Raw genomic sequence first — 22359 nt, 5'->3', positions numbered from 1 at the left:
TAGAAATGGGAACGTCTCAAGTTTGGTCACTTGATCTTCTGTACTTTTTATAGCGGATTAGACCACTACCTGATCACCTGTTGGAAATGGGAGCGTCCATGTGTCACACTAATGTAAAATAGCCACTGGACACAAACACTGCAGTTTGCACAAATAACAGATAAACAATAAATATACATAACATTGTAGTGCAGTTTTAGAAAACATCACGAATGATGAAAGGCTCAAATTGAATGAGAGGGTGGAAGAAAAACAGCTGAGGGGGGGTTGGGGGGGGGGTTCTGTCACATGATCTAGGGGTTGGAGTCAGGTCCCCTTTTCTGACGAATCACAGGCCAGGACTTAACTTCAGGCTTGTTCCAGCCTTTACTGTGTTTAGAAGGCAAGGGGGTGGCTGCCGGCCGGTGCAGTCCGAGGAGAGCTACCTGGAGTGCACTGGCAGGAGCCATGATTCGCCCCCGCACACTCCGAGTAGATTATGGTAAAACTGCAAACGCCGTATGCGTGGTTGGGTCTGCGCTTCACCTGGGCCTGAACAGGTAGGCCAGAAAACAAATTGAGAAATGTGTGCAATTTAGGTACTAATTTCTATACTCAAAATCACTTTTACTTTCTCATAATATGATAATATTGACATTCATTTTTTAAAATTTGGAAATGAACTTTTCTACAATGTTTCAGTTTGGAGAGATGCACCTGTAATAATAAACATATTAGTACCTCTATGAGCCAAAGCCATTTTATTCTATATGATATGTACATTAGATTGTACAAGCCCGTACCTATTGTCTGTAGTATCACAAGTTGCTGAAAACCTTCTCTAAAATGCCATTTTAGAGGGAGGATATTGTGCATTTTGATTTCGATATGGACTGGGCCATTCAAGTCAACACGCAGATGCGGTTGCCAGCCACACAGTAAAACAGGCCATCTATTGTTGCAGTGCAAACACCAGAGACTTTGTTGTGGCATCCAATTGCATCTGCCGTGCCAAACGACAGCCAACGCAGCACATCCATGCCGAAACCGGATTACCCAGCAAATGCAAAATAGTTCGCTTATATGCAGGGCCGGCCGCTGAAAAATACCCCCCCCCATTTGTGTCACTTGCTACTGCCACCGGGCCTGCATATGCACCGCAAGAATGTTAACAGCAAGCGAGGGCATGTTTAGTTGAGAGAATGTCTTCAAAGGGGGTCATTTTCCTCCGCAAAACGGCTGTTTCAGGAAAAGAGAGTGGAGATAGTGTTGGGATGATAGCAACTATTGTGTAAATAAGAGGACGCCGAGGCCCTGAAGGTATCTCGAAACAGGTTTCACAACAGTGACTCTCATTAAAAATCCTTGTTTGCTTTTGGGGTCTTGTGATCTCTTTGCAATATGGTGTATTCGGTACGACGTAAACCAACTGTCATCCACAAAATTGCTTGCGCACTGGAATGAGAGGCAGTCATGTAAAAAAAATTCTTTAAATACTTTTCAGAAAAATGGATAGCTTTTGAGGCGGCTTCAAAAAGAATATATTGATGAACAAAATTCATTGTACTTTTTAAAATGAACCTTCATTGGAAAAACATGACAATATGCGACCCTAAAACAGTAGCAGAGCAGTCTTGTAAGAAGTCGAGTGTTTGTTTCCAAAACTTAACATGCAAACAATCAGTTGAATACTCGAGCGTTGGAGAACAAAAGGCGCTGACAAACACGTAGGAAATAATTAACCGACAACTATGGCGCAAGGCGGAACTAACAAAAGCACCTGCACAACTAAAAGGGCAAAACGATTGCGGGAAGGGGAGGAGGGAGCAGAACAATGAGTGTAAAAATGAAGCCCCAACAAGGTGTGAATCGTAACCAAATGCCTAAAATAACAAAAGGAACTATTAAGCATCTTCTTGAGGTTACCTTGGTCAAATTATGGCTTTTTTTTTTTTTTTTTAAATATAATTTTGCCAACTTATTTGTTGTGTGGCTGAAGTTTAGTTAAAAACGATACTTTTTTCCACTTACCTATGATTAAGATATTTTAAATTGTTTTCAAAACATATTTTTCCCAAATTTACATTGTTTTGGTAATTGTGTGATCTTTTCTATGATTTGACTTTGTTTTTAAATGTACTGTAAATGCTTTTAAATGTTGTACTTTTAAGTATGTGAAGCACGCTGAGTTAGTTTGAGTATGAAATGAGCCAGATAGTAAACTGCATATGTGGTCCACAGAAGCGCGCCTCCCAACTCCACATTCTTCTCAGTCAAATGTACCCCCAACGTTCAGTACAGCATTGTCCCGCCAACCCAGGTGACCTCTCACCTCTCCCCCATCGCCCTCGATGGAAAATCAGTGCTGCTCATCTCCATGACGAGTGCCAGCCAACATGAGAACGACAGCAAGGTAATTGTTGACAGGAGGGAGCATGCGTGACGCTAATGCTGCTTTGTGTAAGCCTGCCTTGTTTTTTTATTTTACAAGCTTACTGTTCGATACTACGGTGAAAATCAAGAAGTTTTGAGCAACGCCATCCTGCACCTGACAGCACTTGGTATGACTCAACAACACAGATTTGCTAACATATTTAAGTGTTGTGCTTCTTTTGCATTTCAATCACATGAAACGTGTTTGTCATGCAGAGATCTCTCTTGATGTGGATGCTGACCGAGATGGCGTTGTGGAGAAAGACAACCCCAATAAGGTGTGCAGAAAGGACAAATATTGCAGAGGGGTGGAATTTCTGACTCTTCAAGTCTCCAAAAACATTTTGAAAGATATGATAGAGGCAAAAAATACGATTTAAGATACTAGTCCTCCTATTTTGTTGTTAGGGATCTTGGAAGTGGGGTCCCGATGGGCACGGAGCCGTCCTATTGGTCAACTGTGACTCGGAGCGCCGCTATGCCAAGCAACCTGACACCGAGGTCGACTACATCGCCAAGTTATCTGGTATGGCAGATGCACCACCGACCGCGCTCGCTCGCTCTTTATTCAAATTAATTTAAGGGTATATTTCACAACCGCTGTACAAACCTACAAAAAAAGAGCCATCACCGTGACAAGGAAGTGAGAAAACGGAATGCTTCCACTGGGGGCTACCTAACGGTGTGACCTTTCTATGCCCACATGCAGATTTGCGGGACATGTCCGAGATGGTGCTGCGGACGCGCGGCCCAGCCAAGCTCCCGCACGGCTACAAACTCACCATGCACATCTCTCAGGGCGATGCAGAAAGCGTCAGGGTCTACAGGCCCAGGTCTCAGTCGTTCGGCAGCATCCTGTGTGAGTAAAAAAAATCAACTGAAGTGTTGTAAATCATGTGAGCTATTTGAACCGCCAAGCGTGTTTCTTAATTTCAGCTGGCGTATCTGGCGGATTTACGAGAGTGCTGTCAAGTCAGGTGTTGTCCGGGCAAGTGCCGTACCTCGGGGGTGTAGCAGAGACTAACTTTTACGTGGAGGGTCTCAGGTTTCCAGATAAGGACTTTGACGGGCTCATCACTCTCAATCTTAGCCTGCTGGAGCCCATTTGCAAAGTAAGAGCTCCTCACAATATAAAATAAGATCCAGAATCACGTTATTGTAAGGCATCTTCTCACGCGTGTCCACAGGGTCTTCCCGAGACCCCCATTTTCACCGACACTGTCGTGTTCAGAGTGGCGCCGTGGATCATGACGCCAAACACCCTGAGGCCTGTTGAGGTTTTTGTATGCAGGTACAGGAAACCAAAAAAACCTCATCCATATATCCATGACAATAGTTTCATCTCGTGTTTTGCAAAAGATTGTCTCTAATTTTCCTGCTGCTCAGCACGTCAGACAACTACGGCTTCTTGAAAGGAATGAAGAGTCTGGTGGCGAGGAGCGGCTATAAACTCAACATCTGTCACGAGTATATGAACAGAGGTGACCGCTGGATGCAAGTAAGATAACAAAAGCTGCTCCCACACGAGATGAGTGAGAACGTAGAAGTCCAAACCTGAGATCTGAACCAGGACCTCAGAAATAAGAAGCGGACTTATGAGTCCCGCCTTTCTCTTGCAAAACGGCACATTGTGTTAAAGCTATTCATATGAAGCGTCATAAACCTGGAAAATATGTATTTCTTACTTTATATGTCATGAAGAGCATTTTCCCCTAGGATGAGCTGGAGTTTGGTTACATCGAAGCGCCTCATCACCGCTTTCCCGTGGTCTTGGATTCCCCCAGAGATGGGAAACTTTTGGACTTTCCGTACAATGAGCTACTGGTGAGCGATGCTTCCTCGGCTGCCAAATGTTCAACATTAAAGTCAAGAAAGTGAAAATAAATGTCTTCTGAACACATGACAATGTCACCAAATCCTCTTCCGTAGTTGTCAGTCTCAACATAACCTCAGCGATTTCATTTCAACACGTATCATCTCTTCAGGGTCCTGATTTTGGCTACGTGACGAGAGTGGCCCTCAGGAAAGACGTGAGCAGTTTGGACTCGTTCGGCAACCTGGAGGTCAGTCCTCCCGTCACGGTCAACGGCAAAGAGTATCCGTTGGGAAGAATCATCATCGGCGTCGCGTTTCCCACGTAGGCTTGCTTTAGATCACTTTTATTTTGGGTGAAAGAGGAATTCTGAAAATACTTCTCATTTAAGAACCACCAATGGACGGAACATGACCAAAGTGGTGCAGGACTTCCTGTGGGCACAGAAGGTCCAGCAGCCCATCGCCTTGTTTTCGGACTGGCTGGTTGTGGGCCACGTGGACGAATTCATGACCTTTGTTCCCGCGCCAGACAGGAAGGTAAAACCAGGAAGGCTGGATTTACCACATGGTTGAAGCAACACAATTCCGATTTGCGGAAAAAAAAAAAATCATGGAATTAAATAATGTATAGGTGACTTTGCTGCTTTTCTCTTTTGTCCTCTAGTCTGACATGATGCCAGTGCAAATACTCAGGCAGTGTTCTCTTTTTGTCCTGTCATCATTGGCAGGGCTTTCGGTTGCTGCTGGCCAGTCCGGACGCGGGCTACAAACTATTCAGAGCCCTACAGAAGAGCGGTCATGGACAGGCCAAACTCTTTGAGGGTATGTATGTCCGTCCTTTCCTGCAATTTTTCCCCCCCCCTCAATGTGCAAACCAATCCACTTGCTCAAAGGGCGGAGTGACCAAGAGCAAATCACAGTGGATGAAATACTTAAAGACGAAGCTTTCCAAGCTGAGAACAACTATGTTCAGGTGAGTCCGAAATTATTATTATTATTACAGCTTTACAAAAACATATAACATCAAATAACAATACGACAAAAAGAAATAAATCTGAGCCTCTTTGCTCAGAGCTGCATCGACTGGAACCGAGACGTGCTAAAGCGAGAGCTTGGCCTGGAAGACGGCGATATCATCGACTTACCTATCCTTTTCAAGTTACAACAGGACGTTGACCAGGAGTTCCGAGCAGTCGCCTTCTACCCCGACATGGTAAGCTTGAGGAGCGGATGCACTCTTTTCCAACACAGACCGTGTACTTCCTCAAGCAGTTCTCAACTGTAAATAAAGGAGACATCTTTTTAGTGTGTACAGTCAGTTTAAAGCTCGATTATGCAACATTCACCCAAGAATCCCAGCATTTATGTGTACAGTATGTTTTGTCCAAATAACCAATGGCATAATAGTATTTGATATTTTTTTAATATTTATATTTCATAATATTTATATACTCATATATTTATATTATGCAGGTAAATATGATCGTGCTGGGTCAAAGTCTAGGCATTCCCAAGCCCTTCGGCCCCAAGGTGAAGGGGCACTGCGCCCTGGAGGCGGAGATGTGCTCCTTGATGGAAGGCCTGGGACTCACCTGCACCTTCATCGACGATTTTGCCTCCTACCACCGGCTCCTGGGTGAGGTCCACTGCGGCTCCAACGTGCGCAGAGAAGGCTTTGACTTCAAGTGGTGGGACCTGGACTTGTAAATTGAGGAAGCATTCACTGCCATGGTCTTCATGAAACATCTTTGTTGTCTTTATTTACAATGAGGATGCAAAGCAATCAGTATGTACAAGCGTGTCTTTTCAACAAGCAGACAAGAAGAGCAATACAATCATTTCATCACTTTTTGGATCGACCACAAAAGCACAGGCCAAATGGATGGATGTGCTATTTTGTTGAACCACATGGAGGCGCCAGCCATCTGCGCTTCAATTGAGCAGGTTCAGTTCAAGTCAAATAAAAAAAAAAAAAGGTTTGAGCTCAGTCATTTGAGGGTGTTTCCCTCCCTGCATCTGTTTTACACAAAATACCTGCAAAATAAAAGGAAGCATGTTGTGCCTTGTGTGTTACATTCAGGAACCTCTGGATAGACGACCGCTCACGAGACACAATCATTTGGAAAGGCAACCTCAAGATGAGTCACAGTGTAGTTCCAAAAAAAAATAAAAAAATCCACTTGACAAACACAAACTAAGAATTCACTTGTAAAGCCATTTGAGCATTTATTTGTGATCCTTCCCACGCAAACAGTTGTTTACGTCTTACTTTATTTTTTCTCCACTAGTACCTTTTGCTACTTATTGTATGACATTTCTGCACACGTTTTTGTACAACAACAACGTTACGAGAAAATCAAAACTGTGCACTAGTTGACAACTGTTACTAGTACTGCTGGTGACATTAAAACCTTTTACTAGCTAACAACTAACAAGCTTAATACATACAACATTAAGGGAGTAAAAACGTATATCACTAAGAAAAAGGTAAGGGGAATGTTTTCCCCACTTACTATTGTTATTATGTCATGTTTAGTGATAAACACCTAAATAACAATGAAATAAAATCTTTGTATTCATGAATGACTACAAGATTTAATGAATAATTACTGTTGAGAGGCTGCCATGAGAGGATTTGGACAATTCTTAGGTACATATAAAAAAAGATAGTTGTCTACCAATGAAACACAACTGCTAGGGAATGTTCTCTCGGAACGTCTCGGCAAAAAATAATTTTTGGGAGTGCACGGAAATGTCGTACAGGAAAAAAAAGTCATGAGTTATTCTACTAGTGTGCTAACTTGTATTAGTAATGAGGACAAGGAGCGTACAGGTACATGGATAATTCAGCGCAGTAGTTGGATAATGAATAAACGCTCAAATGGCTTTCCATAAATGTAAGCATAAGTCACAACTATCTGACATTTCAGTACAAAAAAAGTGTGGATTCATATTGTACACTACACGTGGAGATGAATAAAACGGGAATCACAGGTACAACCAACGTGGCACCAGAGGAGTTTCTTTTTTTTTTCTCGTTTTGTTTTTTGTCAAGCAGGTTGACACCATGCACAGTAGCACTCGCACAAACAAACGGTTGAAAATGCTTTGTTGCTGGTTGAGGCACCAAAGTAAATATGACTTCCCTTTTTTAACTGCCATTCTACCATCAGTGGACGTTGAGATAACGATATCCCATTTTATGGACATGTTAAGTTTGATGAAATGCTTCTGTTGTCAAATGCTGTTCGTTCCTCAAATGAACGTAAAACAATGGCATCACGTGGATGCTCAACAGGTTACAGACCAAACACTCGGCTCAAAAACGCTCAGTTGACCTCACTCCAAATCTTCAAAACTGGGATTAAGTTGCACACTGACACGGAGATGATGATCCTGCATGGCCTACAAAGGATTTTTTGGACCTCTGAGCTTGCATTGACATCTTGTCAGGATGGCTAATGAGTCCAAAAGGAACCCTTCCAGGAAAGAGCTATGGCCCGCGTCTTGAAGTCGAGCTTGGTCAGAACCAGGCAGAACCAGCGAACCATTTGCTTAGTTCTGACTTGTAGTGGCTCTCCAAGAAATGCTGCAAAAGAAATAGACAAAAGCGGAAGAGTCAAAAATGCTTCTTTTGTGCAGCGTGGTGTTTTTTTTGTTTCCTTTAGACAAGTTGAAAGCAGATTCTAACCTGACAAGGGACGTGGATGGGGCGAGTCAGTGGCGTGTGGCTAACAGTTCTGCGGGAAAACACAACAGTTCAGTTTGGAGTCATATTTAATCATATATATTTATAAATGGGATGGATGGATGGACTAGTCGTTTTCATACCGAGGACTTGTGCTCCAGCGGCGGGCGCTCTGGCCTGGAACGGCCATCTGTCGCTTTCGACTCGGGTCCCTTAGGTCCGTCGCTTTGATGATGGAGTCGAGACGGAGGAGGATGTGTGGCTATTCAAAAACAAAACATAAGAAATCAGTGGCACCAAAAGATTCCTGTTCTCAACTCCTATTTCATTTCCTCTTAGTCATTATGTCGCTAATATTAGTCGATCTTTACAGATGATAAAGAATATATGACTTTGAATGCGGTTATGAAAATCTAGATGGTATGTGCAATGGTTGCAATAGTCGGACACAGTAACGATGTATGCATTGTGTACGTATGCGCGGTACTATATAACACATAGTCACCTGTGAAACCTGCGTGGCTCATACTAAGCGAGCTGTCATCCAGAGAGTCTCTCTTGTGTGGCGTAGTGGCCGACACACTTTCCTGCAAGAAATGTAGATTATTTTAAATGATAAACAAAAAAACGGAACTATTTTAACATGCTTTTTTTATATGAATAACCTGTGTCCAGCCCTGACTTACACTGTGCAGGTGTACCTAATGTTGCATCCAGCTGGCACACACGGCACTCACCAATCCCGTGTCATACTCGTCGTCGGCCTCGTGCTCTTCCACGACGCTGGCGAAGCTGCTTGCGTTGGAGGAGGAGCGGGAAAGGTCCTGAGCCTCTGGGATGGACGGCGCCCTGCAACACATGGCCAAACTACACACCCTGCGTCACACGGGCCACTCAATTGCCATTTGGGGCGTATTGATTGTTTTCAATCAAAGTGTTATGAAAGAAGGAGAGGAATTAAAGTGAAGAGCTACCTGTTTTTGGCAGGGGTAAACTCAGGAGAGCTGTGATTGGACGAATTGTCCGATCGATTTTCCTGTGAGATGTGGCCGCTGTCTGACGTCCTTTGAGTGCACGGCGACACGTCCCGGCTGCGTCGCAAAAACACTAAATGTCACACCTCTGCCAATTTGTTACAAATACTGAACCACAAAAGCTTGTTATTATGTGACAAATTAATAAAACGTGACATTTACATTGTTTGTTTCAAACAACTAATCTGCCTTAGACATGCCCCCATTATCAATCGTCACGGTGTAACAACCTTAAGGTGACAGATATTTGAACACAAAAAGTGAAGCAACACAGGCAGACAGATAAGCACAAAAATGTCAAATATTATTGCAGATACCTTCTTTCTTGGACCTCCTGGATGTTCTCAATGCCGATAGCGCTGCTCCGGCGGGAGCTGAAGGGTCCAGACTTTTTCCTGGTGGGACTTTTTCCCGGAATAATCAGAGACTGCCACACATAGAGGACAGTTAGATGCACTCAATCGCAACATGAACATCACATGCTAGGCTAGTCAATGCTATTTTCACAGAAAATGTTGATTTTTTCTCAGTCTAAATGGGCTTACAAAATGACCTACTGCAGAATGCAAAAAAGCAAAGTTGAGAGTAGCCATCAAAGCATCACATTACACGGGAGGTACATTAGCTGCAGCATCTGAGCACACACAAATGAAGCAAAAACACATTAAACAAGAAGGGAGAAAGAAACATGAACCTCTTCTATTGTTCCTATCCCTATGGCGCTGCCTCGCCGGCCGTATTTACCGGGACTTTTCCCCGGGACGAGCAACGACTGATGCACACAAAGGCAGGATGGGACGGGAGAGAAGAAAACATGGCAAGTTGAAAAGCAAAATTAACAACACATTGTAAGATCTCATGCATACAACACACAAATACACACAGCCAGACACACATCATAAAACAACTGAAATATTGTTTTTTTTTTTTTTTTTTAAACCAATTCAAGAGGTGCTCAGGCATTGTTAAGCAATTTTTACACTTACGTAAGAATGATCAAAAATGAATGACATTCACATTAAGCCTTTGTTGTCAGGCATTATTCCCAATATGGGTCAGAGGTTAACTTGTATTTAGCGATAGTAAATGCTAACGGTAAGATCAAACAACAGCTTTTTCATCCAAGAACCTCTAGAGACTGAGCAACCCTTGGGCAGGCATGACCCATGTGACTCCAGATAGCTTCGTTCTTCAGCCACACAAGGTGAAATCACCCATGCACTACATGGTGAGGTGACATGCACAGTACTATGGACATACACGTGTCACAAACAGCGGTGAACACAGGAGCGGGGGGGGGCAAGGGAGTCTGGGTAGTCAAAAAGCCGCAACCAGAAAAATTCCCGTACTACTTTTAAAACCAACTTTGTCACACAATAAGGTGGCGAATTTTTTTTCTTGGCATATAAATGTCAGGATTCTGCCACATTTCAAATTCCACATTTTTGAAGGACCCTTAAATAGGTCAACCAAATACAAAGTAAACGCAACCTAAAAATGTCACTAACTTTATCTTGCCCCAAGAAATCTCAAATGATCCTTCCTCATTCAAATGAATAGAAATGCTATTAATCCACTCCAGCCTCCCTCCAAACACGCCATCAAGCCCGCCCTGAAAATGTGTAAGATGTTTTTTTAAGTCTCACACTCACGTAGCGAAGCATCCATCTTTTTAAACCACTGTCTTTGAGGACTGCATTGTAGAATGTGAAACAAATATTTTTTCCATACTAAAGTTTCCCCCTTTTTGTTTTCCAAACTTGGGTACAAAATCAAATTTCTTCTCCTTTCCCATTTTGCATAGGAACCTTGACAAGTACGTAGACAATTGTGTAGTGCATCCTGCGCTGCAGCTACTTACAATGCCGGGTGTTTTGGGGCTCTCGGCCAGATTGTGGGTAAAGCTGCCACTGTGACTAGTGGAGACTGTGTGTGACTTCTTGCTACTGAGGCCCATGGCGTCCATTGACTGGCTTCTGCTGCGGATGACCCGCTATACAGAGAGAGATGAGGACACATGGTCAACGGATGGGGGAAAACGAATGGTGTCGCCCCCACTCTCGCTTCTGCTGCTGGAGTGCAGTCATGGTGGTCGTCATGGTGAAAACTGAACTGACCATAGGCCCGGTAGGGTACATAGTCGCTTACTTGCATGAGACGGGGGGGGGGAATCAGCCCCCAAAACAGTGTGACTTTATTTGGAGCAAAACAAACATGTTTTTCCAACACATGAGGAAGTGTTTGAAAAAGAACGCATCATCGTGTTCATCAGTCATACACAATCAGAGCTCCCATGGCTGCGGCCTGGCGGCATGAACGCGCTCCTGCGGCCTAAATAAATTGATGGAGCACAGCCAGTCAGGACCGAGAGCCTCCCGTACGTAATGTCAAAGAAAAAAAAAAATACATCCGTCGCAATCCAAGCGAGGAAATCAAAAGCCACAGGCCTGGTCCTTAGAGAGACAAAAGCCATTTAGTCCGTTTGGCTTTGTCGCAAATGAATACCCAGAATCCCTGGACCGAGAGACAAGGGAGCCAAAGAAAAAAAAAGCATCTCCAAACTTCCTCATTCTCACTCATGCAGAAGAGGTCGTGCCTTATCAAAGTAAATAAAACGAAGCGGCCGTACCTTGAAGGACTCGAAGAAGCCTCCGCCTCCTCCGCTACCGCCGTTCTCCAATTTATCGTCATCACTCGCAAGGCCCATCATGGACTGGCTGTTGATGTGCAGTTCCTCGTACAGCGTTTCCAAGAGAGCTGAACGTGTACGCTCCTGAAGACAATCCGAATCTTCACTGAATGTACAAAATGGCCCACCAGGACAGAAGCAGCAACTAGTATTGATAACACAGCCCTAGCTTACCTCCAGCTTGGCAAACTTCTCCGCCTTGTAGCAAGCATACTCGGCATTGATGAGCTTGGTAAAGAGAAATTCGCGAAGCTCCGGGCCCTGAAGGCGAAGGAAATGAAGAGCTACACGGCGAGTTCAGATTCCCCGCACGCGTGACGCCAACACTGACCTTTCTGAAGATGGCCGGGTCAGGCAGGGCCGGCCCAAAGAAGGGCACGTCATCCCTCGCTGTCACAGATACCTGAATGGGAGGCAGGTGACATATAAGACAAAGTTGATTTGCCAAGATGGTGGGGGGGGGACAAACCTTGTATGTGACATTGTCCGTACACGCGTCCTCCACCTGGACCACCACGTAGGCGTGCAGGAAGTTGGACTGGATCATGTCGGGAACGAAGGGCGTGTTCTCTTCCTGGAACACGATGGCGACGATGTCGTTGCCTATATGCCTCTTCCTCTGTAGCTGGAATGGCACACGATCACGGACAAGGTAGTTCAGTACATTTACATGATTTAATTAACATGCTTGGAGCTCCTCGTGCACATCATTAAGGCCTGTTTTAAATATATAGAATGTTTTCCTCAAAAGCAGCTAAAAGGGAGACAAATATGCAGAGAGAGCAGCGGAGATTTTATTGGCTGTCATCTTTCATATGTACATGAATGAGCAACGCAGCCATGCGGATAACACGTGTCTCATTTTCTCCACGCAGATGCGAGTGCATAGAATGCCCGCCAGCACGGAATCGAACAATGACACGCTCAGCATCCTCTCAAAGTGGTTAAATTAGAATGACATGGAGCCCTAGCAAGGTCAAAAGTGTGTCTACCTGCGTGTTTTTGTTACCATTCATTATTTTTGCGTTAGCATTCTTCACTGAGACATAAGAATCAAAACAATCACTTTTTGTCATGCAGTATTTGTTAAAAGAGACAGTATGACCTCAGTAAAAGAAGAAGAAAAGAAAAATGTTGTACTCTGCGCACAAGTTGAGTCAAGCGAGGTTCTCAAATCGTGCAAGCATTTCAACACTGCAAACTCAAAAGCAAGTGCAGAAATTCTCCTTCACAGGCAGATTTCTAAAGAGAAGCGAAAAAAAAGTTCCTTTGCTCTTTAGATTCTAAACTAGACACTAGAGACCAAATTTGTATACGAGCCAATAAAATGTCAATTTTCCAGACTCTGTCTCCTTTATATATATACTGTAGAATAGAAATGAGAACCAAAGAAGCACCTTGGGGAAGGTAATAGGATGATTGCTCTGCTTTTTTTTTTTTTCAACTCAAGAATAAAGACATGCGAGTTGTCCGCCCATTTTATATCACATTGGAGGGTTACCGTGGTAACACAACTACTAGAGCGCACCAAAGAGTCAAGGGGGACTAACGCAACATCTTACATGGGGAACATCAGCAGTGGTGCAGTGACAGAACCTCCATTACTATTCCCAACACGGGTCACTATAATATGAGTCCTGTACTGGTTAATTAGTCCAGTCCATGTGTAGGCAACTTCGGTCCTACCTGCTGGGAGTCCCCCTCGGTATAAGGCAGCTTGGTGGAGACATGGAACATGATCTCCTTGCCGTGAAAGTTTGTGTAAACCGATTCTGTCCCCGTTTGGCCGTGCGTGACGTCGAGGCCTCCTCGAAACCTGGAGCAGAACAACAGAAGACGAACCTTGCAAATGTTGCCGTTTTCAGGTTTGCCACACGCGACACACACAAGCCCTAAAATTGACGACTTCAGTCTGTACATTCTTCCAGTCAACTATTCCCATGCATGCCTCATGACAAATCGCCCTCACTTACTTTCTATTACAGGTGACGCATAATCAATAGTGAAGTGAATAATGACCAGACATGAAGTAGAGAGTTTTAAACAGCGCTGAGAACAACAACAAAAAGAGTGCCCCATTGCACAATGTGTGTGTGGTGTTTGCAGAAACAGCAAATGAGTGATTATACCCACATTGAAAGTTTGTAAACATTCATCATGATTGACTTCTAGCCAGAGTTTGTGATTATCAGATTGTGTGATTATCAGATTGTGAGTCAAGCGTAAGAAAGCACGATCTGGACCAAAAGTGAGCTAATAGAAAAAGAGCATGCTCACCCTTTAAAGTCATGCAGCTCAATAGTCTGGCCCAGGAAGTCTAAAAACTCGACAAAAGCCGGGCTTTCTTTCATGTTTCCAAAGACTTCCTCTTCTGTGGTCTGAATGAATCATCACAAGATAAGAAGGTCTGCCAGGAGGAGTGATTCCTCTTCAAGAATAAACATCTCACCTGGCCAAACTTTTGATAAATGACTCCGAACTTGAAATTATTGTTGATCACATGCTCGTCAAAGGTAACGATGAGGCGCGACGCCTGTGGATGAAATGACAGATACGCAGTTTAAAAAAAAAAAAAAAATTGTTTAAGGTAAAAGGACTTACCTTTGGGTAGAGAACTGGATAAAACCGATCGACGTTTATTTCTTCACAAACAAGCTGCGCCCCCACAAAAAACAAAAGTGAGGATTAGGAAATTGAAAAACTTTGCTGTCTTTTTAAATGACATTTTTCTTACCTTTGCCATCTGGACCACATTGGGGAACTCTGTGAGGCAGGAAATTGGGATGACATCGTGGTAGGTTTTTAGCCTGGAGCTGGGAGTCAAAGTGTTATTCAATTATTAAGAGTGAATTTGTCTTTTTTTTTTTTTTTGGTGGAAGTGATAAAGGTGACATGGGCAATGTCCGAACCCAAGGGACACCCTCAGAATTTAAGTAACCGATTTTTTTTGTCAGCACTGACAATTGTTGACATCAATAAATTGCAGTGGGACTCTAAACCGTGACTATTCATCTCCTTCCTTCCCCAGTGTAGAAGAGAGAAGACATGTAGGCTTGCATCATCCACTCTAAAGCCCCAATGTGGCTTTTTGAATGCGCAAATGAATTCATCAGTGAAGTGCCAACGAACCGTCGTCATAATCCTCCTGCAATGTGTCAGTTGAGAGTCGGATTTAAAGTCAACCATTTCCACTGAGTGCCTCGTGTTTGCTTCACAAATATTTAACGCCGTTGACTTTCCCATTTAATGTGGAGCGTTTGTCCGAACGAGACAGTCATTTGTGGAACACGGCTCGATGCGACCCATGCCAAATGGAGGCAAATTACAGGCTCCCAAAGCATCATCTAAATAAATCAGCAGCTCTCTAGTGCTTTCCATAAAAGGAGGATTTACTGTTTACTTTCGCTATGTTGATGCCCAAAATGCAAATCCTCCTATCTGACAAAAGTGTCAAATCCAGGTCCAGAAAGTCAAACCTGCCAAATGTATGCTCTGTGTTGTGGACCACATTTGATATAGAAGATATCAGATAAGAGAATTTGTTTTTTGGCCATTGATGTGTTTTTCTCTGTTGAGCTCTAGCACGGCTTAGCAACCCAATTTGTGATCAGAATATTTTGCCAGAAATGAGCTCAGACAAATCTTCACATTTTGGTTTTCTTTGCAATTTGGACATGTTTAGCATACAAATGACTCGATCCAAATGATCCTTGTTCACGCGGAGTTGTAAAAACATCACAAAGCCTGACTCAACTCCAACACCAGGATCTTATTTTTAAGCAAGATAGACTTTTATACGCAAACAATTCCATCGCTAATAATTCCTCAGATGAGCATCTCTCACACTATTAAAGCTCCATAATGGCGTTCATAAAAGTCGAAAGGCCCCGCAACAATAGCTGTCGGAAATCACATCTCATTGAAGGACAAATTAATGTGGACGGCCAGCTAACAGCTTGTGGTTAGTCTGGCCATTCTCCCTGCAGCAATGCCCTTTATGAGCAATTATAGCTGAGGGGGGGAGGGGGGGGGGATGCGTTTTTGAAATGAATGGCCTGATGGACGCACAGACTGCTGCTCTTCCTCTGTGTCATTATCAGCATCCCAAAGTTGCTTTCGGGGGGCAATGAAATTCAAATTGAGTCATCTGTGCACTCTTTATTTTGTTTGGGCCAAGAAGAATTCTTTGTCTATCTTCTTGCATTAAAGAGGCAAAAAAAGGAGGCAATGATAAAGTAACCACGGGCACAGAGGAGCTAGCTATTAAAAGCTAATACAATAAGTACACGCACCGCAGCATCAAGCGCAGATGCTCTTGATCCCCGATGACATCGTACTTTAATGAGAAGACCAAGTGGCCCAGGGCGGCATCCATTGTGTAGTAATTAAAGTGCTCCTGGGAAAAAGAAGATTTCATGCATGCGTGATCTGACAAGGGATAACACAATGAATTTAAAGCACAAACGTTGGATGTTCAGAGCAATTGTCCTTTTGGTAGAGTAGGTCATTTTGTATTATTTTGGGTAATACAGTATTGACATGATGAACAATAAATCAATCAATCAATCAATAAATAAGCTCACTTTGCCCATGAACTGCTTTCTGTAGATCTTGGCCGTGCTGTTGGTCTCGAGCTTGACGCAAGAGGTGGTGCATTGAGGTTGCACAGCTTCCGGTGTCCCTCTCGCTTGGTGATTGGTCCCCTCAATCCAGTAGCCCCCAAACTGAGGAAGCAAGATGAGCGGGAATGGGCTACTGCGACCAAGAACCTGTGACAGAAAGTAAGGGTGTAAGCAGAAAATATTTTAAAAAAATATATATATTGGCGTTAGAATAATCTAATATAATAATCAAATTTTTTAATACAGTGTCACAATTTTTCCAGATTTGTTTTTGCTTCATGACTTATTGATAGATTTGCTAGATGGACACGTATTTGTTGTGGATTTTTTTGAGTTTGGTAAGAGTTACCAATAGGCCACACAATATGTCCGTACCTCATGAACACTGGGGTAAGGGATGTAGTCCTCTTCGGTCTGGATGGAAATAAACACAAGTCAGGATAACAAAAAGATGCTTCTGGTCAAAAGTTGAACTGCCGTGACACGCACTGGACTATCACGCGGCTCAATGTTTTTCAGGGTCATTTGTCTCGCTCTGCAAACATGCGAGATTTGCCTTTCAAGTGCATACACACCCTTTATCGGCATGGAGCCTCTCATTCGAATCAAATGATCTTGTTTCCTAAATGGCTTTGATTGGTGACTTACTTGCTCATTTTTAAACTCACGACTGAACATTTATTTCACCGCTTGGGAAGTTTTATCTCCAATTTCACCCTCTGATTCTTGTGCCAGTCATATCTCCTGCCTGTGCTTCACATTTGTGATTCACAACTAGATTGAGAAAAATGTTGAAAGCTGCCCAACCAACAAAAAAATGCATCTTCATTTTTGTGCCGCAATTTTAAGTGCACCATAAATAAGTGAGTTGAGTATAGAAGAAAAAGAAAGTGAAGTCCTCAACAAAGTGCACCTGAGCCCTTAGAAAACGACAACAATAGACACCTGAGCCCCTCTAATGACGATACACAATGTTCACATGGCCACTTTTGTTTGTTCCCTGTGAGGTGGTAACCACCTATTGTTCAGCATTCTGAAAAACTCTTCTGCAGACTCAATACTGTATCCCGGGGTTGAATTCCAAATGCTCCATCTAGGTAACGTGGTCACAGTCAGCGAGCATGCTTAGAAAGCCTGTCTGACAGTTGCTAAGAAGCTTCGTATATCATCCATCCATCATGGATGCGTTTTGGCGAAGATTTGTGACTCACTTTGAGGGGCGGAGGGAGGCTGCATCTCTGCTCGTCCATTCTGCAACCCTGCAGAAAGGATATGAAAAGATGAGAAGAGAGAACAGGTGGAATAAAAAGAAGCACAGCAGCAGCTTTCAAAGGCTCAACAGAAGCTTTCTTTTCTTTTTTTTTTTTTTTAGAAGCGTCAAAGTCATCCGAGTGCAGCACGGGGGTGTCAGATTATTCTTTGTTGCTTGTGACTCACAAGCATGTTACATAAAGTCAATCTGATGCAAGGGGGGAGTTGGTAAAAGATGTTCCAAAAAAAGATAAACGCGGGAAAAATGCCAGACTCCAGAAGTCATTAGGCAGGAAAATGCGCGTGTGGACTGAAGAGTGCCAGAAAGGGATTTCACCCAATTGTATCTATTCTTTTTCTGCTGACACTTCCCGAAACCCAGTGTGTGCATGTGAGTAAGAAGGAGGGGGAAAAAAAACAAAACATGGCTGATCAGTAAGCTGTTTGTGTGGAAAAGCCCACAGCGAGACTTGAGAAGCATCACATTTTGATGCTGATCTTTTTGGACAATGAAGAAGAAGATGAAAAAGGAAATGAGGGATGCTCTGAAGCGATACCCTTATCCTTTCTCTTTGCACTACAACAAAACATGGAATTCTTTTCCCAAATATTGTTCTGTGCTCTAGTAGTCACAATTGTCAATCACCTTCAAATCTCAAACTGGCTCGACATGATGTCATCAAATATTGGTTAGCGACTGATGTCGATGTGGCATTTATATGCATTACTCTTGCCACAGAGGATTCCATTTGGCAATTGAATCTTAGTTGTGTATCACTCATGCGTTCTACTCATTTCAGGATTGACGTCTCACTGAGCTCAGAGCGCTTTCTCCTTATGGAGTTCACTAGGTGTGGGGCAAGATGAAGACAAATGGAACAGGGGATGCTTCAAGAGATGTCCTTCCGCTTCTCCTTCATTTTAAATACAGAAGAAAATAAAAACATTGAACTGCTGTGAGCAGCTCATAACTTCCCTCAAAAAGGTTTGACAGCTGTACGTAAACTCGACTACTCTTTACCCTTCGATATGTAGCACGTAAAATATATCCAATCATTTTTTCACCAAGTTTGAACCAAAGTTTATATCAACACAGATGCAAAAATCCAGACTCTCCTAAGAAAAAGTTTCATGGATAAGCGCAGTCTATACCAGTGATTGCAATCAGAATAAAATAATAAAAGCAAAGGAAGAAAATGGCTGAAGCTAGCAAATATAAAACACACACCAAAGGCAGATTGAGCGCTACACTATAATGATGTGTAAAGATTGCAGCTGCACGTTGTCTGGAATACCAAAAGAGCAGGAAAAGGGAAGCTGCTGCTGCTGCATCAAGGGAGAAATAAATTGCATTTTGGCTGTGAAATTAGAGAGAAAGGCACTTGATTATTGCGAGAGGAAGTGTCGTGCGTCAGCTGGCAAAAAGCCACTTACAGTACCTGCATCCTCTCGATCATGGCAAACAGGTCCGAGGTCTGAAGGGGGGAGAGTTGAAAGTGCACACGGATGGTTTTAGTCTTGCTTTGAGATCATTTCTCACGCTCAAGATTGCCAACAACTTCTTTGGAAATCTCTCCCACTCATTTTTCACAAGCGTCCTTGAGCTCTTGAGGACAAACATTGTAAACAAGGTGCATAAAACATCCTCAAGGAGCTCCAAGAAGCTCCTCTAGCAGATACATTGGAGTTTGAACCTGCCTAAACCGACAAGAGTCTCTGAAACAGTAAACAAATCATCTGGAGTCTACAAAAAAAGCACAGATTGGCACTCTGCTAATCAACAGAAGAAAACATTCACGTGACATTACCAAAACAAATTCAAAGTGTGCTATGAGGTGGACACATGTTGGGCATGCGGGCACATTTGGCCCATTGCTTGTTGTGTACTCAAGCCTATTTGTTCACCATGTAACACAAGTGGACTGAAATGCCAAGCTGATGTTTCCACATGACATCTTAAATTTACTAAGGGCCATTGCGGGGACTTGCCAATCCCCCGCACACAGACACACACACCAAGTACATGTGTGTATCTATACCGCTAGTGTTTTTAGACCCATTTTTCACGAGATAAAAACAAAACGTTAATAATAGTCATTGCAGTACTTGCGATCACACATTTACTGGAGCAGCAACTAATGATTGGCAAACACCACGTTACATGGACAGATTTGAAAAATCATGGTTTTGACTTTATCGTTATTTGAAACTTTGTCATTTTGCGTGACCCAAATTCGATGCCCAGGTTGACCTCAATGCCTCGTCCCTCACACTACTCTGACCAGCGAACTACAAGCACATGCTCTCTCCCCCGAGAATAGCAGGCCAAACAAGATTCTCATCTGAATTCGGCAATGCCGATACTTACATCGCTCAGACATCGCCTGTTGAGCAGAGGTCTGCGGGGGGCGCTATGGAGCAGCACGTACGAGAAGGTGTTTGACATCATGGTCGCACAACAAAGGCGAGCAAACAAAAAACACCCGAAACAAAAGTAGAGGGAAATTTGAGTCGTGGTAGCGCTTTGGCGTGTGAAGAGCAAGACGTTGACATTGAAATGTGAGGCTGGGATTGCACTTCCTCTTTTTTTGCACCACACGTATTTGCACTGCAGGAAGTTGAAGGAAGGCAGGGACAAAATGTCTCAGATCCTTTATAAACACACACACACACACGCACACACACACACACGCGATTCTGAGCGCTTCTCGTTTTGTTGAATCACTGTAGGGGCACATTCATCTTCCTCTCCGAAGAGCACACAAAGGAGGCCTCTTAAAATGCTCGTCTCTCAAACTTAATGACCACAACATCGAGTTTCATTCAGCCTTAGGTTGCAATGTTTGCATGCTGATTTGAAAAGAAAAGGTGTTTACAGGGGCTCCATGTTCGAAACTCTTCTAGTGTTAAGTTTAATTAGGCCTAAGCCCCCCCCCACTTTTTTTAATTCCATTCAAAAGTAATACCATTCTCCTAAAAAAGATGAATGTTATGTAAAATGTCCTTTTTAACTCCTTATGTAAAATAGTTGGGTCTCTGCCAAAAACCACCAATCCACTTCCTGTTTGTGAATGTGTCAATGAGCATGCTGTTCTGCACCACTGTTACATCATAACTGTCTTCCAAAAGCATGACCGATCATGCATGAAGGTCCATGCACATACTATTCACACACCTCTTGTCTGAATCTTGATCTTGTCTGTGCTTTGGTGCTGCTGTTTTACTTAGCAAATGGGGCCAGATATGCTCTGTCTATCTCAAAATGCCACGTGTTCCCAGACTCAGTTTCACTTTCACGATGAGTGTTACTTTTAGCCATAAAGAAGATTTAATTTCAGTAGAAGCCTCCTCAAACAAACTTCCACAAAGGTGAAATTTCCTTAACACGCTTTCTAACTCTGCTCCGAACGGCAAACTCCCTCGAACTCTTGTGCAATTTAGTAACACAAGCTCAGCCTCCGCTCAGTCTCTGCATGCTAAGCTCTAAGCTGATTACTGCGCTGCATTTAGTACATACCGCTAATTTCAGAACTTGCATTTGAGATTCTATTTAAATTCTTTTCTTTCATAGTTTGTAGTACACTTACGGTTGAAACTATTCATGTAGGCAATTATAATCATGTTTAGGGTAGCCTTAAATATTCATGTCAAGTCTCTGCGATCGGGCTCGGTTCCTATCCCCTGCAAATAATACAGTCCATTGAATCCTAATTACTTCTGTCGACTGTATTTTGTGAGTAAATAAACACCCCTGTGACTTTCTAGTGAAAACTTTACAGCACAAAGAAGTGCCGTGTCATCACCAGTAAAACTAAGACTCTGCAAAATTGCCTTAAAACCACAAGGGTGCATCTTTAAACTAAAAAACAAAATGAAGGATTGAGATTGAAAAACTGTCTGGTAGAGTGCTGATTAAGCAGTGTGTATCTTGGCCAAATAGCAACAGTGTTGTCCTGCGCCTACCAGGTATTGACTTAAAAGTGTCAATCACAAACAGAAAAGATGAGTTCCTGTAATAAAACTTCCACAGGTGCAATGGCCTGTCAAACCCAAAAAAAAAACCTGAAGTTTTTCATGGTAGTAGAAATACACTTGGAAACTGATTAAATCAAAAATACGCAATATGTCTCTTCAGAACAAAGGTGCACCAGAAATTCTCCTCATCCTTACAAGAAAAAAAAACTTTTAGAAAAGTTTAGAAGTTTCACTAACTAGTATCTGGGCTAAAACAACGTGGAGGCCTCGCGGTGGTAGAAGCGTCGCTCGCTTCTGTTTAAAAAGATGGCTCTTCATCACATCGCTTCATCTGGGAGTGCTGTGCCCGCCACACAAGCCTTATTAACGCCGCCACCGCTCCACTAGCGAGCCTCCGCCTCAGTTCCCGGCAAAAAAGGGAAAAAAAAAAGGAGAGCATGAATATCCATGAACCACGGCTGCACAGCTCTACGAGTTCATTAAGTCTGCACAACAGAGCACCTTTTTTTCTTTCATTTTCCTTCGGCAAACATGCAAATGATTAGCCTCTGATGTACTTTGCAAAACATTTTCTTCCCCGGCACCTCATTGATGCTGTCAGATTTATTCTCACCCTCAAATGGAAAGCAGACTTCAAAGACAGTCAATCAATGGCAGGAGAGGTCTGAATAGCTCCACGAGGCTACCCACCTCTGCTAAATAAATTGAGTCCACGATAGTTAGAGCTCAGTGCAGTCGACGTGTGGGCCTGCACATTCCACTTCCACGTGCTCAATTTGAATTGCATGCGATAAAAAAAAAAAAAAGAAGTGCGATGAATGGAAAATGTGTTGTTCACTTCTGCTGACTAAATTTCAGGGGGCTTCAGTGCTT

At 43.1% G+C, this 22359-nt stretch overlaps 2 protein-coding genes across 11 annotated transcripts in view; one reads left to right on the top strand and one right to left on the bottom strand.

Moving 5' to 3' along the window:
* Positions 1–364: 364 nt before the first annotated feature.
* padi2 (peptidyl arginine deiminase, type II) lies at positions 365–6286 on the top strand. Its single transcript, XM_037252025.1, has 16 exons — positions 365–539; positions 2221–2392; positions 2471–2540; positions 2629–2690; positions 2821–2938; positions 3122–3271; positions 3349–3524; positions 3600–3703; positions 3799–3910; positions 4129–4236; positions 4398–4549; positions 4617–4764; positions 4956–5049; positions 5121–5200; positions 5300–5440; positions 5701–6286. The coding sequence occupies exons 1-16, from the start codon at positions 448–450 to the stop codon at positions 5932–5934; spliced, it is 2013 nt and encodes a 670-aa protein (XP_037107920.1). The 5' UTR covers positions 365–447; the 3' UTR covers positions 5935–6286.
* A 280-nt stretch (positions 6287–6566) lies between these two features.
* Positions 6567–22359, bottom strand: part of si:dkey-166d12.2 (rap1 GTPase-activating protein 1) — a 49192-nt gene continuing 33399 nt past the window's right edge. For 4 of the 10 annotated variants that reach the window (XM_037252021.1, XM_037252014.1, XM_037252022.1 and 1 more), the window contains 22 exons: positions 17472–17519; positions 16636–16674; positions 16222–16407; positions 15931–16034; positions 14373–14451; positions 14240–14293; positions 14088–14171; positions 13916–14016; positions 13325–13454; positions 12108–12263; positions 11970–12041; positions 11813–11899; positions 11579–11722; positions 10811–10942; positions 9644–9721; positions 9267–9376; positions 8890–9006; positions 8653–8782; positions 8421–8502; positions 8059–8177; positions 7919–7967; positions 6567–7816 (listed from right to left, as the gene is read on the bottom strand). In XM_037252021.1, coding sequence (XP_037107916.1) covers positions 7959–7967; positions 8059–8177; positions 8421–8502; positions 8653–8782; positions 8890–9006; positions 9267–9376; positions 9644–9721; positions 10811–10942; positions 11579–11722; positions 11813–11899; positions 11970–12041; positions 12108–12263; positions 13325–13454; positions 13916–14016; positions 14088–14171; positions 14240–14293; positions 14373–14451; positions 15931–16034; positions 16222–16407; positions 16636–16674; positions 17472–17510 — 2052 coding nt within the window. In that variant the 5' untranslated portion in view covers positions 17511–17519 and the 3' untranslated portion in view covers positions 6567–7816; positions 7919–7958. Of the gene's footprint in view, positions 7817–7918; positions 7968–8058; positions 8178–8420; positions 8503–8652; positions 8783–8889; positions 9007–9266; positions 9377–9643; positions 9722–10810; positions 10943–11578; positions 11723–11812; positions 11900–11969; positions 12042–12107; positions 12264–13324; positions 13455–13915; positions 14017–14087; positions 14172–14239; positions 14294–14372; positions 14452–15930; positions 16035–16221; positions 16408–16635; positions 16675–17471; positions 17520–18945; positions 18987–19879; positions 20427–22359 lie in introns of those variants that run through there. The other 6 variants (XM_037252017.1, XM_037252015.1, XM_037252019.1 and 3 more) reach the window with 6 other exon arrangements.

This window comes from Syngnathus acus, chromosome 5, assembly GCF_901709675.1.
Source record: "Syngnathus acus chromosome 5, fSynAcu1.2, whole genome shotgun sequence".
NCBI classification, from domain to species: domain Eukaryota; kingdom Metazoa; phylum Chordata; class Actinopteri; order Syngnathiformes; family Syngnathidae; genus Syngnathus; species Syngnathus acus.
The sequence above is the reverse complement of the archived record's forward strand: the minus strand, read 5'-3'. Positions and strand labels throughout refer to the sequence as shown.

Excerpts from the sequence above, each read along its gene's own strand:
- padi2 (XM_037252025.1), top strand. The coding sequence starts at position 448 with ATGATTCGCCCCCGCACACTCCGAGTAGATTATGGTAAAACTGCAAAC. Across the intron at positions 2,541-2,628 it reads CCTGCACCTGACAGCACTTG|AGATCTCTCTTGATGTGGAT; the intron begins GTATGACTCAAC and ends TTTGTCATGCAG. Across the intron at positions 2,691-2,820 it reads AGAAAGACAACCCCAATAAG|GGATCTTGGAAGTGGGGTCC; the intron begins GTGTGCAGAAAG and ends TTTTGTTGTTAG.